This window comes from Somniosus microcephalus, chromosome 19, assembly GCF_052327205.1.
Source record: "Somniosus microcephalus isolate GS21.2 chromosome 19, FLI_Smic_1.0, whole genome shotgun sequence".
In the NCBI taxonomy this organism is placed as follows: Eukaryota; Metazoa; Chordata; class Chondrichthyes; order Squaliformes; family Somniosidae; genus Somniosus; species Somniosus microcephalus.
Window position 1 is genome coordinate 57,475,120 of NC_141005.1, and position 13,290 is coordinate 57,488,409.

Consider the following 13,290-nt stretch of genomic DNA (forward strand, 5'->3'; position numbering starts at 1 on the left):
TCCTCTGGTTCATTAATGTTCTTTAGGGAAGGAAATCTGCTGGTCTGGCCTATGTGACTCCAGACCCACAGCAATGTGGTTGACTCTCAACTGCCCCCACCTTCTCATGGGCAATAAATGCTGGCCATGCCAGTGATGCCCTCATCCCATGAACGAATTAAAAAAAAAAATTCAACCCAGCTACTGTTTGTGCCACCTTACTGTACACAAAATAGCACCCACATGATAACGGTAACGGCACATCTGAGCGGTCGGACTCCGATTTGCATATACTTTGCCTGACTCAACGCAAGTCTCAACCACCCGGTGTTGAAACAGTATCTGAGCAGCAAAGAGCACCACACGGTTTAAATTCCCGTTCTGCCCGGTTCCCGCTGGGCGGAGGAAATTGAAAATCCCACTCACTTGAGGGTCAGCAGGCTTTTCGACTGTAAATCTGATTCTGTCCACAGCCACACAGGCTGATTTTTATTTCCCTTCCCGAGCCTAGGGATACTCGGAATGTGGCACCTCCACTGCCATCTCAGCACAGACCAGGGGACCAACCTGGCACCTCCCCAGTTTGTGTGGCTCGGTATCACAGGACAAAAGTTTGTTTAAACTTCAGAGTCCCACCAACAGAGGAAGGTCCATGCATCTGGGCTTGTCTGAGCTCCGATAGTACAAAGGTGCCTTAGCACACGCTGGATTATTGGCAGAAAGGCCACATCCCATTATTCCATATTGGAATATTCCTCAAACAGATACTTGGTAAAAACCATTGCTTGGGATGTGACTCTTGGCAAAAAGCTGAAAAGACAAGAGCTACGAGAGCCAGATTTTAACCAGGGGGTCGATTTTGACAGTCTTCGCCTGGCGTTAACGGGGGGGGCGGGGGTAATGGGCTCAAAATGGGGTCGGTAGCCTTACCGCCCCGGTAACACCGGCGATGTGGCCCGCTGCATTTTGAAAGGGGCCTACCACCAGGTGTCCAAAGCATCCGCCTGTTTCAGGCGATAGCCTCCTTTTAATATGGAAATCAGGGTCCTATGACGATTGACATTTTAGGTCGGAACTGATCGGAGACTGTGACCAGTTCCACAGGTGATGGTACCAAAGAAGCCCGCCAAGTTGCCACCCCAGGACCCCCCCACCTGCTGCAACCCGAACCACCTCCTCACTACTTGCCTTGCTGGCTGGCCCGGTTTTGGCGCCCCGGAGCTCACCTGCCGGATTTAAATGCGGCGAGGGCCTGAAAATCGCGAGGGGCCCCTTCACCACCAGAATGGGCGCTCCACCAGTCAGCTGCTCAAAAGTCCAAACAGACCCACAGGTGTTCACCAAACCCAGGTTCCAGGAACTGGTGGCATTGTGGGTGGGCCCATGATTTTGCCATCAGGATATGGCAGCTGGTTTTCTTGACCAGAGGGTATAATTAGATCCAGAGGTTCAGGTCCTAACACTATGGGCTAGATTTTCAGGGAGCCGTCAGGCGGGGTTTCAGGCGTGTGGGGGGGGGGGGGAAATCCCAACTTTGGGGTTCTGCCACCATCCCGCCCAAAACCCCGCCCCATGTAAGTTTCAGGGGCGGCGGGTACCCGCCCCGCACTGGGACCCGTCAAAACCAGGCGGGAAGGGATTAGTGCCAATTAACTGCCTGTTAACAGGAACAGGCAGTTTTTAGCCTAATCCCCATTTTGAGGGGTTTCGTGTGGGTTTCCCCGACGGCTCCAAACCACGCCAGGTTGGAGCGGCGGGCTGTCGGGTCGAATGAGTTGGAGGGGTCGCGATGTCGGCGCTCAGGTGAGTGATGGGTGCATGAGTGTAAAGGTAAGTGTGTTTGGTGTGTCTAAAGTGTGTAAAGAACTTTTACTTACCTTAACAGCCTTTCTTCCTGTAGGCGTTGGGAGCGCATCAGTCAGCCGGAACTTAAAGCTGAACGGCAGCGATCTGTCAAAAGTGACAGCCTGCAGCTTTTAGTGCTGCTGAGATTTCTAACTGAGTCTGCGTAGAAGGACTCAGCTTAGAAATCAGACTGTCAGTGTTTCACAGCTTCAAACAGCTGTGAGACACTGATATTTCATCTGTCAGAAATCTTGACATGAAACTGCAGTCTGTGACGTCACCTGTTGCCGGGTGGCCCTTAATTGGCCTGCTGAGCCCGCTGGGCAGGCTTAACAAGATCAATCAAGGGAAAATCGCGCAGATTGGCCGGACGTCGAAGTAGGCGGGTCAGAAACCTGAAAGGGGAAGTCCCGCCTTCTTCCCGACAGGTTCGACAAAATCGACCCCTATGACTCTCCACAGCACCAATAAAGGCCATGAGTTTGTGCCAGTCCAGCACTTACCAGAACACAGAATTTGCAGTATTTTCCCCTGCACCCCCCCCCTTCTGTTTTTACCCATTGCTGTTTGTTTCCACTTTATGTCAACTTGTTCCTTGGCCTCCGATTCACAAAGCCTCTGCTGATCTCCCAAAATGCAGGTTTCGGCAGTTCAGCCGTAAAAGGCTGAATTTTTTGCTGCACAAACTCAGCAAAGGACTGTTTGACTGACAGGATTTTAGCAGATCAGAAACATTCCGTGAATCCGAGCCTTGAAGCCATAAATATCCCTTGGAGATGCTAACAAACCCGTGTGTTAAATTCTAAGTGACCCTCCACTGCCTTAGCAAAGCTGGACACCGGGAGTGGGGGCGGGGGGGGGGGTAATTTTGACTTTGGGTGATTGTGCAAAATGGGCGATATCGGACCAGCCGCCTGTTTTACACCACTCTCGATCAGGACAGATGTATAACGGGCGGCTGATCCGATACCGTCGGTTTTAACAACATGGCCCAAAGTCAGAATTAACCCCCCCAGCAGCACGAGGCACTAATGACGGAAAATATTGGACGATGTATTTTCAGCATTTACATTGAATCTGAATCTGCCCACTCGGCTCCAGCTCCTGCGGGAAATCCTGGAAGAGGCCGGAGAGATGGTGGCAATGGCTCCCTGCCATATTTCCCGCACGTGCCTGCCCGGAAACGGGAGGAAAATACAGGCCGAAATAAAAGGTCTATTGCTGATCTAGCACATTCTGCAGCCGGCACTTTGAGCATTAAGATTGCTAAAAGGTTGCTCACCCATCACTTACTGACCTACTTTAAACCGTTAGGCACCACTGTTAAACTATTGATAAAATGCTTTAAAAGCATTACTATTATTAATTGGTTGTCAAATCAGTGCCCAACAGCCTGTCAGCACTGAAGTGCTGGTAATGGATGAGGAGCCCCGTGAAGTAATAAGAGTTGCTGTTATTAGAAAGTGGATGAGCTGCCAAGTCGCACTTGGGAGGGCTGTACTTCTACAAGTCCGGTACGAAGGGACTTGGTTTTCCTTTCCTCTGCCGCACATGTAGTTCTTTAAAAATAAACACTGGATCGGAAGTTACGGTCGGAGGCTTCCCGCAGGCGAATGCCTCCGATCCACAAGAAAAGTACGCACCTACCTGGAGCCTCTGTATCTTCGGACTCTTGCGGTCCTGGGCCTGCAGGCATAGGCCTGCTTGAAGGCCCGCTTATCCCAGGGGCGCAGGCGGTTCGCAAGCGTCCCTGGGATTACGTGGGCCGGCCCAACCAATCACAAAGGGGGATTCCCATTATGCTTATGCAGCTTCCATTTACGTATGTACGGAATCCCCATAATCATATTAAGAATGACATAAAAAACACACTTTCACACAACCTAAATAAAAATAAATCACATGTTTAAAATTAATTTAAAAAACACAATTTAATTAAACATTTAAAACAAAAATTTAATTTTTTGAAAAATAAATGTAAACAGTTTAGTTGGGGCCAAAAATAACCTAAACTAATTTTATTGATTTTTGAATGTTTAGCTGATTTAAACATTTTTATTTTAATATTTATTTTCACCCTTACATTGGTAAAAGAAGGCCCTATGCCTGCTTTTACCAGGTGTAAGGTTTCGTGGGCATTCGCTGGGCAGTAGCCCAGCCCAGCGCCAGCAAACGTCCATTTCCTGAGCATGCGGATGGTAAGAACATAAGAAATAGGAGCAGGAGTCGGCCATTTGGCCCCTCGAACCTGCTCCGCCATTCAATGAGATCATGGCTGATCTTCTACCTCATCTTCACATTTTCCTGCACTATCCCCGTATCCCTTGAGTCCCTTAATATCCAAAAATCTATTGATCTCTATCTTGAACATACTCAATTTGCTACAGCCTTTCATTAAAGCACACAGGGCAACGTGGCGACCTAGGTGACTAAATAGTTGCCTGAAAAACGTGGTCCATAACCTTTGACTTTTAATTCATAGTCAACTCACTATGAGGTCCAACATGCCCTGTCTTTTTATTTAAATTGACTATTCCACATTGGGTATATTAAACACTGCTCCATTAAAATCACAAATAGTGAACAGACTGAACCTTACCGTGCAATTTGTTGGGCGACAAGGCACTTGGCTGCAGGGGCGAGCTATTATGGGGTGTCACAGGGGTTATTGTGTGAGGTTGTTGAGTGCCATACGCATCCATTGCCAACTTGTGCCGAAAAGCCTCTTCCTTCCTCCGGTTCGCAAACCAGTTGTACACCCGCACCTCAGTAACAAGGTTCGAGCCCAGCCCATGGGCCTGTGATGGGGAGACCCCTCGCTGTATACACTCTGCTCTGTAATGAACATAGATAAGAAATGTGTAAGACCAGAAGTCCAATTAAATCAACTTCTTTGGAAACGTCCAGGGAGAATTTGCACAAGATAGATTCACCTTTCCTCAGTCACCCAAATTCATACAATGGATTCACATTGAAAGAAAAACCTCTGCTTTGGGTGAAAGAACTTTTTCTTAGTCCTTATTGTCATTCAGTTTGCCAGGCTAAGAAAAAAATAGAATTCCAACACCACCAAATATGTGCTTTTAAAAAACTTGGACCTTCTCAAAAAAATTTAAATCATATCCAAGCCTAATTCAATTCACCGTTAACAAAAATTAGTTAGTTTTTCTCACGTTAGGTTCTTGTGGAATTGCGCAGTGGCATAAACAGTAACAACAACTTGCATTTATATAGCGCCTTCATAGTAAAACGTCCCACGACGCTTCACAGGAGCGTTATCAAACAAAATTTGATGCCGAGTCACATAAAGAGAAATTATGACAGGAGAGAGGTAGATTTTAAGGATCGCCTTAAAGGAGGAGTGAGAGGTAGAGAGGCGGAGGGATTTACGGAGGAATTCCAGAGCTTAGGGCCCGGGCAGCTGAAGGCACGACCGCCAATGGTGGAGCGAAGGAAATCGGGGATACGCAAGAGGCAAGAATTGGAGAAGTGCAGAGATCTCAGAGGGTTGTAGGGCTGGAGGAGGTTACAGAGATAGGGAGGGGCGAGACCATGGAGGGAATTGAAAACAAGGATGTGAATTTTAAAATTGAGGTTTTGTCGGACCGGTAGCCAATATAGGTCAGTGAGCACTGGGGTGATGGGTGAATGGGACTTGGTGCGAGTTAGGACACGGGGCAGTGAGCACTGGGGTGATGGGTGAATGGGACTTGGTGCGAGTTAGGACACGGGCTGCAGAGTTTTGGATGAGCTCAAGTTTACAGAGGATGCAAGGTGGGAGGCCAGCCAGGAGTTGATTGAAATAGTCAAGTCTAGAGGTAACAAAGGTTTCAGCAGCAGATGAGCTGAGGCAGGAGTGGAGATGGGCGAAATTACAGAGCTGGAAGTATGGGATTTTGGTGATGGAGAGGATATGGGGTTGGAAGCTCAGCTTAGGGTCAAATAGGACGCCAAAGTTGCAAAAAGTCTGGTTCAGCCTTAGGGAGAGGGATGGAGTCAGTTGCTAGGGAGAGGAGTTTGTGGTAGAGGTCGAAGTGGTCTTCACAATATTTAATTGGAGAAAATTTTTGCTCATCCAACACTGGCTGTCGGACAAGCAGTGTGACAAATCAGTGGCAGCGGAGGGGTCGAGGGAGGTGGTGGTGAGGTAGATCTGGGTGGCACCAGTGTAAAATGTGGAACCTGACGTTGTGGCCGAGGGGCAGCATGTGGATGAGAAGTCGGAGGGGGCCAAGGGCAGATCCTCGGGGACACTGGAGGTAACAGTGCGGGAGCAAGAAGAGCAGCCATTGCACACCCAACCCTGACACAAAAAAGAGTTGATTTTAACTTTTGGTGGTGGCAGAAAATGGGCAGCAATGGATCAGCCACCTGTTACACACCTCGCCCAATTATCCTTTCCACAGCGGTGTGGAAGGGGCGACTGATCCGCGACTGCCCATTTTCCACCACTGATGGAACTTAAAATCAGCCCTGTTCACACGAGTGTTGACTGCCAGATCTTTTTTGAATTTAAATTTTGCTTGGCCCCGGCCACCATATCAACCTGTTATTTTTTTCCAAATCATTGATTCTGTCTGGAACATTTGAAGAACCTGGCAAGAACCTTTGAAGAGGGTGAGCGAGGCCATAGTTTATGTGGGGAAAAATTGGCTCACGCTCCCTTTGGGGCGCTAACTTCACCGGGGTGCTACTTTTAGCACCCCGAAAAAGTTAGCACACCCGCGCCTAAAATTCACCGGTAGCGCCCCAAGAGGGAGTCGAGGTGCTACTGGAAACGCCCTGCCTCCCTCTTGGGGCGCAGCGAGTGAATATCGTGGCGTTATATGCCGCAGCGCCACGCTCTGCAGCATGTCACGCCGCGGTACTGCAGGCCTTCCTCCCCTTATTAAAGGGGAAGGGCCTAACACAGCGTGACCCGGGGCCCAGCTGGGCCACCAGGGATCGGAGTGCCGGCAAAAGAGCCCGGCGCTCAAGAGAAGTGCTGGGCTCACGGAGCGCAGCCAGCACTCCGCAGGGGGGCTGCACGGGGGCCAGGGATAGCAAAGCGGGCAGGTGCTGGCAGGCGGCCAGCAACAAAAATGGCCGCCCGGCACCTTCCCTTTAATTTGCGCCGCCCCGGCCGCAGGTAGGCCCCCCTGACCCCATTGGACATAGTGTCCGGTGGTAAGTCAGGGGGCACTACCGAAGATCGCAGCCGGGGCGTGAGCAGGGCGCAGCACACGGCGATGACATCATCGCTGGCGGCGCAGCGCCACAGGGCGCTAACAGTTACCGCCGCCGCTAACCTCCCGCTGAATTTCGTGGGAGGTGTTAGTGGCGCCGCACCCAGGCACTAGTTGCTTTGCTCCCCGTTAGGGCGCTAACGTGAGGCACAATCAACCAAATTTTTCCCCCTATGAGTTTAAGTATTATCACATGGTTTAGTATGAGCATGGTTCAGTTTGCTCTGGTCTATTAAACAAACACCTTGACTAGCAACTCATCTTGTCTCATTTTTGGTGATGAGAATGGGATTCCAAAGCCATTTTAGGGGTCATAGAAGGAGACAGTGTTCAACATTCGAGTAGACAAGTTTAAGGTGAATTTATGACACTAAACTAAACTTTTGCGATGTTTTGCTGTTAATGCTGATGCAGAATCGTCTGTACAGTGTCAGCTGTGGCTCAGTTGATAGCACACTCGCCTCTGAGTCAGAAGGTTGTGGGTTCAGGTCCCACTCCAGGGACTTAACCACATAAAGCTAGGCGGACACTCCAGTGCGTTGCTGAGGGAGTGCTGCACTGTCAGAGGTGCCGTCTTTCGGATGAGACGTTAAACTGAGGCCCCGTCTGCTCTCTCAGGTGGATGTAAAAGATCCCATGGTACTATTTCGAAGAAGAGCAGGGGAGTTATCCCCAGTGTCCTGGCCAATATTTATCCCTCAACCAACATAACAAAAATCAGATTATCTGGTCATTATCAAATTGCTGTTTGTGGGAGCTTGCTGTGTGCAAATTAACTGCCGCATTTCCTACATTACAACAGTGACTACAGTCCAAAAAATACTTCATTGGCTGTAAAGCGCTTTGAGATGTCCGGTGGTCGTGAAAGGCGCTATATAAATGTAAGTCTTTCTTTTTCCTTTTACTTCGCCTTCGTGTGTATGTATACACAGCAACAGCGGCGTTGATTCTCACATGTACACAGGTAGAGTGCTGAGTCACTGTTCAATGGGATCGGGACAATCATGGCCATGCCTATGAGCTTCATCGGAAGCCTTGGCATGCATGACCGAGCACGTGAACCATTCAGTTCTTACATTGAGTGGATGAAGATAAAAAAAAAAGGCCAATAACATTATTGAGACCAAAAGTGCAGATGAGAATGTTCAAGCTCAAACTAAAGTAATTCGTGAACGGAAGAAAGCAATTTTTCTAACGGAGATCGGGCCAGATGTCTATGGAATGTTGACAAACCTACTCGCACCAAGGAAAGCGAAGGATGCATCATTTGAAGACATTGGGCCGTATATTCTGATCCCTACGGGTGTGTACGAGCTGTGTACACACCAGTAGGGGCATCCGAAAACCCGCATTTCCGATCTGTCGAGAATGCTCTTGACCGATTGGACGCCTGCCCTGGAGAAGGACCTCTGCGGGTGGAGAATTCCGCTTCCTGGAGAACCTCCGCCCGCAGAAAACACTTAGAAATCTTACGCCTGGTAAAAGCAGGCGTACGGCCTGCTTTTACCAGCATAAGAGTTGAAAAAAAAGTTTTAAAATTTTTTTACCACTCATTTATCATTTAAAAATGCTTACAAAAAAGGTACGTTTATTTTTAGCCCCGTAAAAAACTTTAATTACTTTTTTCAAAAAATTACATTTTTGTTTAAAATATTTAATTTATTGTAATCTCAACTCATTTTAAAAATGTGATTTAAAAAAAATGTATTTAATGTTTTAGTGTTTTTGGGGTGATCTCCATTCATATATTTGACAGTTCTATCTGTTAAGTGTATGAAGGGAGATTCCTTTCTCCTATTGGCTCCCCATGGTCCACCTGATCCCAGGGACGTTTGCGAACTGCATGTGCCTCTGGGTTACGTGGGCCCTGCGCATTTCAAGTTGGAGAAGCCCAGAAACGGAAATGTACGCACCTCAGGAGCCCTCAGGTAAGTCCGTAGATTTTTTCCGCATCGGAGACCTCCGCACGCAGGAAGCCTCCGATCGGAAAATACGGGCCATTGTCGGGAAACTCGAGGACCATTTCGACCCAAAGCCATTAGAAATAGCAGAGAGCTATAAGTTTGGTACCAGAAACCAAAAAGAAACCATCAGTGAGAACATTGTAGCTCTTAAGAACCTGTCTTTGCATTGTAACTTCAGCACGTTGTTGGATCGTGCGTTGCGAGATAAGTTTGTGGGTGGACTGGTGGATGAGCGCACACAGTCCAAGTTACTGAACACTCTGAACCTAATGTTTGACATAGCATGCAAAATTTCCCTATCTATGGAGATGGTGTCTAAGAATGCTAGGGAGCTCTGTCCAACTAGTGCAGCGGAGGTCTACAGTCACAAAACCTAAAGCTGTGAGACCAAGTCAAGAGAATGTCGGTGATAGCAATTCAGTGAATTGCTATCGCTGCAATGGAAATCACTCACCACAGTCCTGCCAATACAGAAATGTGAAGTGTTTTCACTGCCAGAAGCAAGGCCATATTTCAACAGCTTGCAGAGCTAGATCGAAAGCAGGAAGTAAGAACCATTCTAGTGGCAATGCAAAGCAGTGACAACAAAAGGGAGGAATTCACAATATTGAAGTGAACACACCTGATGTTGAAGGAATAGGCATCTACAGTATCTATGCCACTAGCAGCAATGCTTGCAGTTGTGAGAAAGACTTCCATACAAAACCATACAATGATCAATGACCAATATCGACACAGCGACAGACTGCTCTATCATGAGTAAGGACACAAATGAGAGTAAGTTTAATCAAATACCACTTACAAAGAGTACCGTAGAGTTAAAAACCTACTCCGGAGAAATCCTAGAGACATGTGGACAAATGGAATGTAAAGTTCAGCACAATGGCCAGTCAGTAAAGCTGCCTATTATTGTAGCGAGCTACAACAGCAAGCCAACCCTCATGGGCAAAGACTGGTTGAGAAAGTTAAAACTAGACTGGAAAAACATCTTCAGTGTAGATGCTTCAAAGAAGCGACTCGACACAATGCTGAACAAGTATAAAAGCATGTTCACAGACAGTTGTGAGGGCATCACTGGGTGTGACGCGCATATCCACATCAGGTCCAACGCGAAGCCTGTCTATTGTAAGGCAAGGCCGGTCCCCTATGCATTGAAAAGTCAGGTGGAGGAAGAGCTAGAGAACCTGAGAGAGAATGGAGTGCTAGTAAAAACTGACAAAAGTGAATGGGCTACCCCAATTGTGGTAGTGCCCAAAACAGACAAAACTGTTCGCATGTGCGGTGACTACAAAGTTACTATCAACCAAGCAGTTGACGATGAGCAGTACCCGTTACCTACACCACAAGATTTGTATGCAGCAGTCTCTGGGTCAAAGGTTTTCTCCAAGCTTGACCTGTTTCACGCTTACGCTCAGCTGAATGTTGACAAAGAGAATCAACAGTATCTCACTATCAACACACACAAGGGACTGTACTCATACACCAAGCTGCCATATGGTGTAAATACCTCCCCAAAAATCTTCCAGGCTACAATGAATCAGATTTTGCAAGGAATTCCAAATTGCTTATGCAATCAAGATGATGTGCTGATCACAACAAGCAGTGAGGAAGAAAATCTAGAAGTGTTAGATTTAGTGCTTCAAAGGTTGAATTCTCAGAATGTAAAATTGGAAAGGAGCAAATGTGCTTTTGTGCAGTCCGAGGTTGTGTACCTTGGTCTGAAAGTTGATGCAAATGGCTTACAACCAGTGAAGGAAAAGGTTGATGCTGTCATCAATGCTCCAAAGCCACAGAACTTGTCTGAGTTAAGATCTTTCCTTGGAATGGTCCAGCACTACGCACGTTTCTTACCCGAGTTAGTGACCATGTCCATTGCATGAGCGTTTTAAGAAGGATGTCCAGTGGAAGTGGACAAAAGCGCAACAGGAAGCTTACGACACTTGTAAGAGAAGTCTCTCTAGCGATGCTCTACTGTGCACTATGACACAAAGCATGAGCTTAAGTTAGCGTGTGATGCTTCTAGCTGTGGTGTAGGAGCTGTCATAAGACACGTAATGGATGACAGCCAAGAGAAACTAATCGCATTCGCATCGCGAACCCTCACAAAGAGCGAAAGAAACTATGCGCAAATTGAAAAGGATGCACTCGCCATAGTGTTTGGAATAAAGAAATTCTAACAGATCCTGATCAGCAGAAAGTTTACACTGATAACCAATCACAAACCGCTCCTAGCAATATTGGGGCCCAAATCTGCCATCCCTGCAATGGCCGCATCAAGAATGCAATGTTGGGCAGTGTTGTTGTCACAATATGACAACATGATTGAATATCGCACTTCAAAGCAAAACGCAATCGCAGATGCCTTGTCCAGGCTGCCACATGAGGACTCATGTTGGGAGTGAAGGTGAGATTTTCACGCCAGGTGCAGTTGACAAAGACTTTCCCGTGAATGCAACTGAGATTGCAGATGAGACTCAAAAGGACTCAGTACTGAAAAGAGTGTATGAAAACAGCTTGAATGGATGGACTGATCAGTGTCTGGCCACAGAGTTGAAACCATTCTATAACAATCTTACTGAATTGTCTTGTGAGCAAGGTTGTATCAAGTGGGGAACCAGATTGGTGGTAACTACTTCTTTGAGAGATAGAACTCTGGCCGAATTTCATATTGAACATCTAGGGATCGTCAGTATGAAATCAATTGCAAGAAGCTTTGTTTACTGGCCTGGATTGGACAGTGATCTTGAATCACTTGTCAACAAATGCATCGTTTGCCAAAATTGCAGAAACAAACCACCCAAAACTCCATTACAACCCTGGTCATGGCCAAGTAGACCTTTTCAGAGAGTACATGTAGACTTCAGTGAGAAAGCAAATGATTATTTCCTGGTACTTGTAGATAATCACTCAAAGTGGGTTGAAGTGAAACACATGGGTTCAAATACCACAACTGAAAGTACCATAGATGAGTTGAGGTCTATCTTCACATATCATGGCTTACCTGAAGAGCTTGTTTCCGACAATGGCCCTCAGTTCCATTCTGCTCTATTCCAAGAATTCATGAAATGGAACAGTATCAAACACACTCTCGGTCCACCATATCATCCAGCTTCAAACGGAGCAGCCGAAAGGTCAGCCGGAATAGTGAAAGAAGCTCTCAAAAAGCAAGTGTTGCAGGGTTGTTCAGGACTCAGCATGAAGCAACGTTTGGCAAATTTCTTGCTGAAGTACAGAACTACTCCACACACTACAACTGGACATACCCCAGCAGAACTCTTGAAGAGGAGATTGAGAACATGATTGAGTCTTGTTCAACCGAATTTGGCCTCAAGAGTTGAACAGAAACAGTTGAGTCAGAAATGTTATTATGACACCAATCAGAAAGAATGCAGTTTCAGACAAAACGAGTGTGTTCGTGTTCTCAGTCCCCAGCAAGTCGAGTTCACACAAGCTGGATGTAGGAACCAAAGTAGAGGTTGGTGGAACCAAGAGATATTTGGTTGAAATTGGTGACACTATCCGAAGAGTTCATGTAGATCAAATGATCTCTGCTAGAGATGAACCAAGACGTGATCTTGAACCAGTTGATCTTGAACACAGACATGAGTTTGACTCCGTTCAGACTTCAGTAACTGAAGTACCAGGTTCAAACAAGTCTGAGATAGAAACAGGATCATCTTAGAGTTCGGATCCAGAACAAAACAGCCCAAAAATTGGTTCAACACCAAAACCTTTTGTAAGGAGATCAGGAAGGCTCAGCAAACCTGTTATTAAACTGGATTTGTAGTTTATATGTAGCATTTGTAGTTGATTTAAAAGAAAAAAAAGCCAGGAGTTTTTGTAATGTGGTACATGTAATGCTGGGAAAGGTAGTTTTGTTGTATTTGAGAGGGTAATACGTACTTTTTTTTTAAGGGGAAAGCAGTGTAATGTATTATCAGATGGTTTGGTATGAGCATGCTCAGTTCACTCTCGCCTAGTAAACAAGCACCTTGACTCACAGTTCATTGTGTCTCTGTCCTTCATTTGTTTACCCAAATATATTACAATGAGGATTAAAAAAGGACACCACTAGATAAGAAAAATTGCTTACACCATAGATTATCGCAGCAGTTGCAAACTATTATTTTTGTATGACAACAAGGAGCTACTTAAGCTTAGTAACTAGTGTAAAAATATATGTTGCATTAATAGTTCTGTTAATTTGTCCCATTACTGTTTAGTAAAACAAGCTCAAGTGCAGTGTTATTCTGCCGCCTATGAAAACAGGAGGCTGT

General features: G+C 46.5%; 1 protein-coding gene across 3 annotated transcripts in view; it reads right to left on the bottom strand.

The window, feature by feature from the left end:
- Nucleotides 1-13,290, bottom strand: part of hnf1a (HNF1 homeobox a) — a 268,622-nt gene that overhangs the window by 170,823 nt on the left and 84,509 nt on the right. For all 3 annotated transcript variants that reach the window (XM_085961826.1, XM_085961827.1, XM_085961828.1), the window contains exon 4: nt 4,424-4,659. In XM_085961826.1, the coding sequence (XP_085817952.1) occupies nt 4,424-4,659 (236 nt within the window). The remainder of the gene's footprint in view (nt 1-4,423; nt 4,660-13,290) is intronic.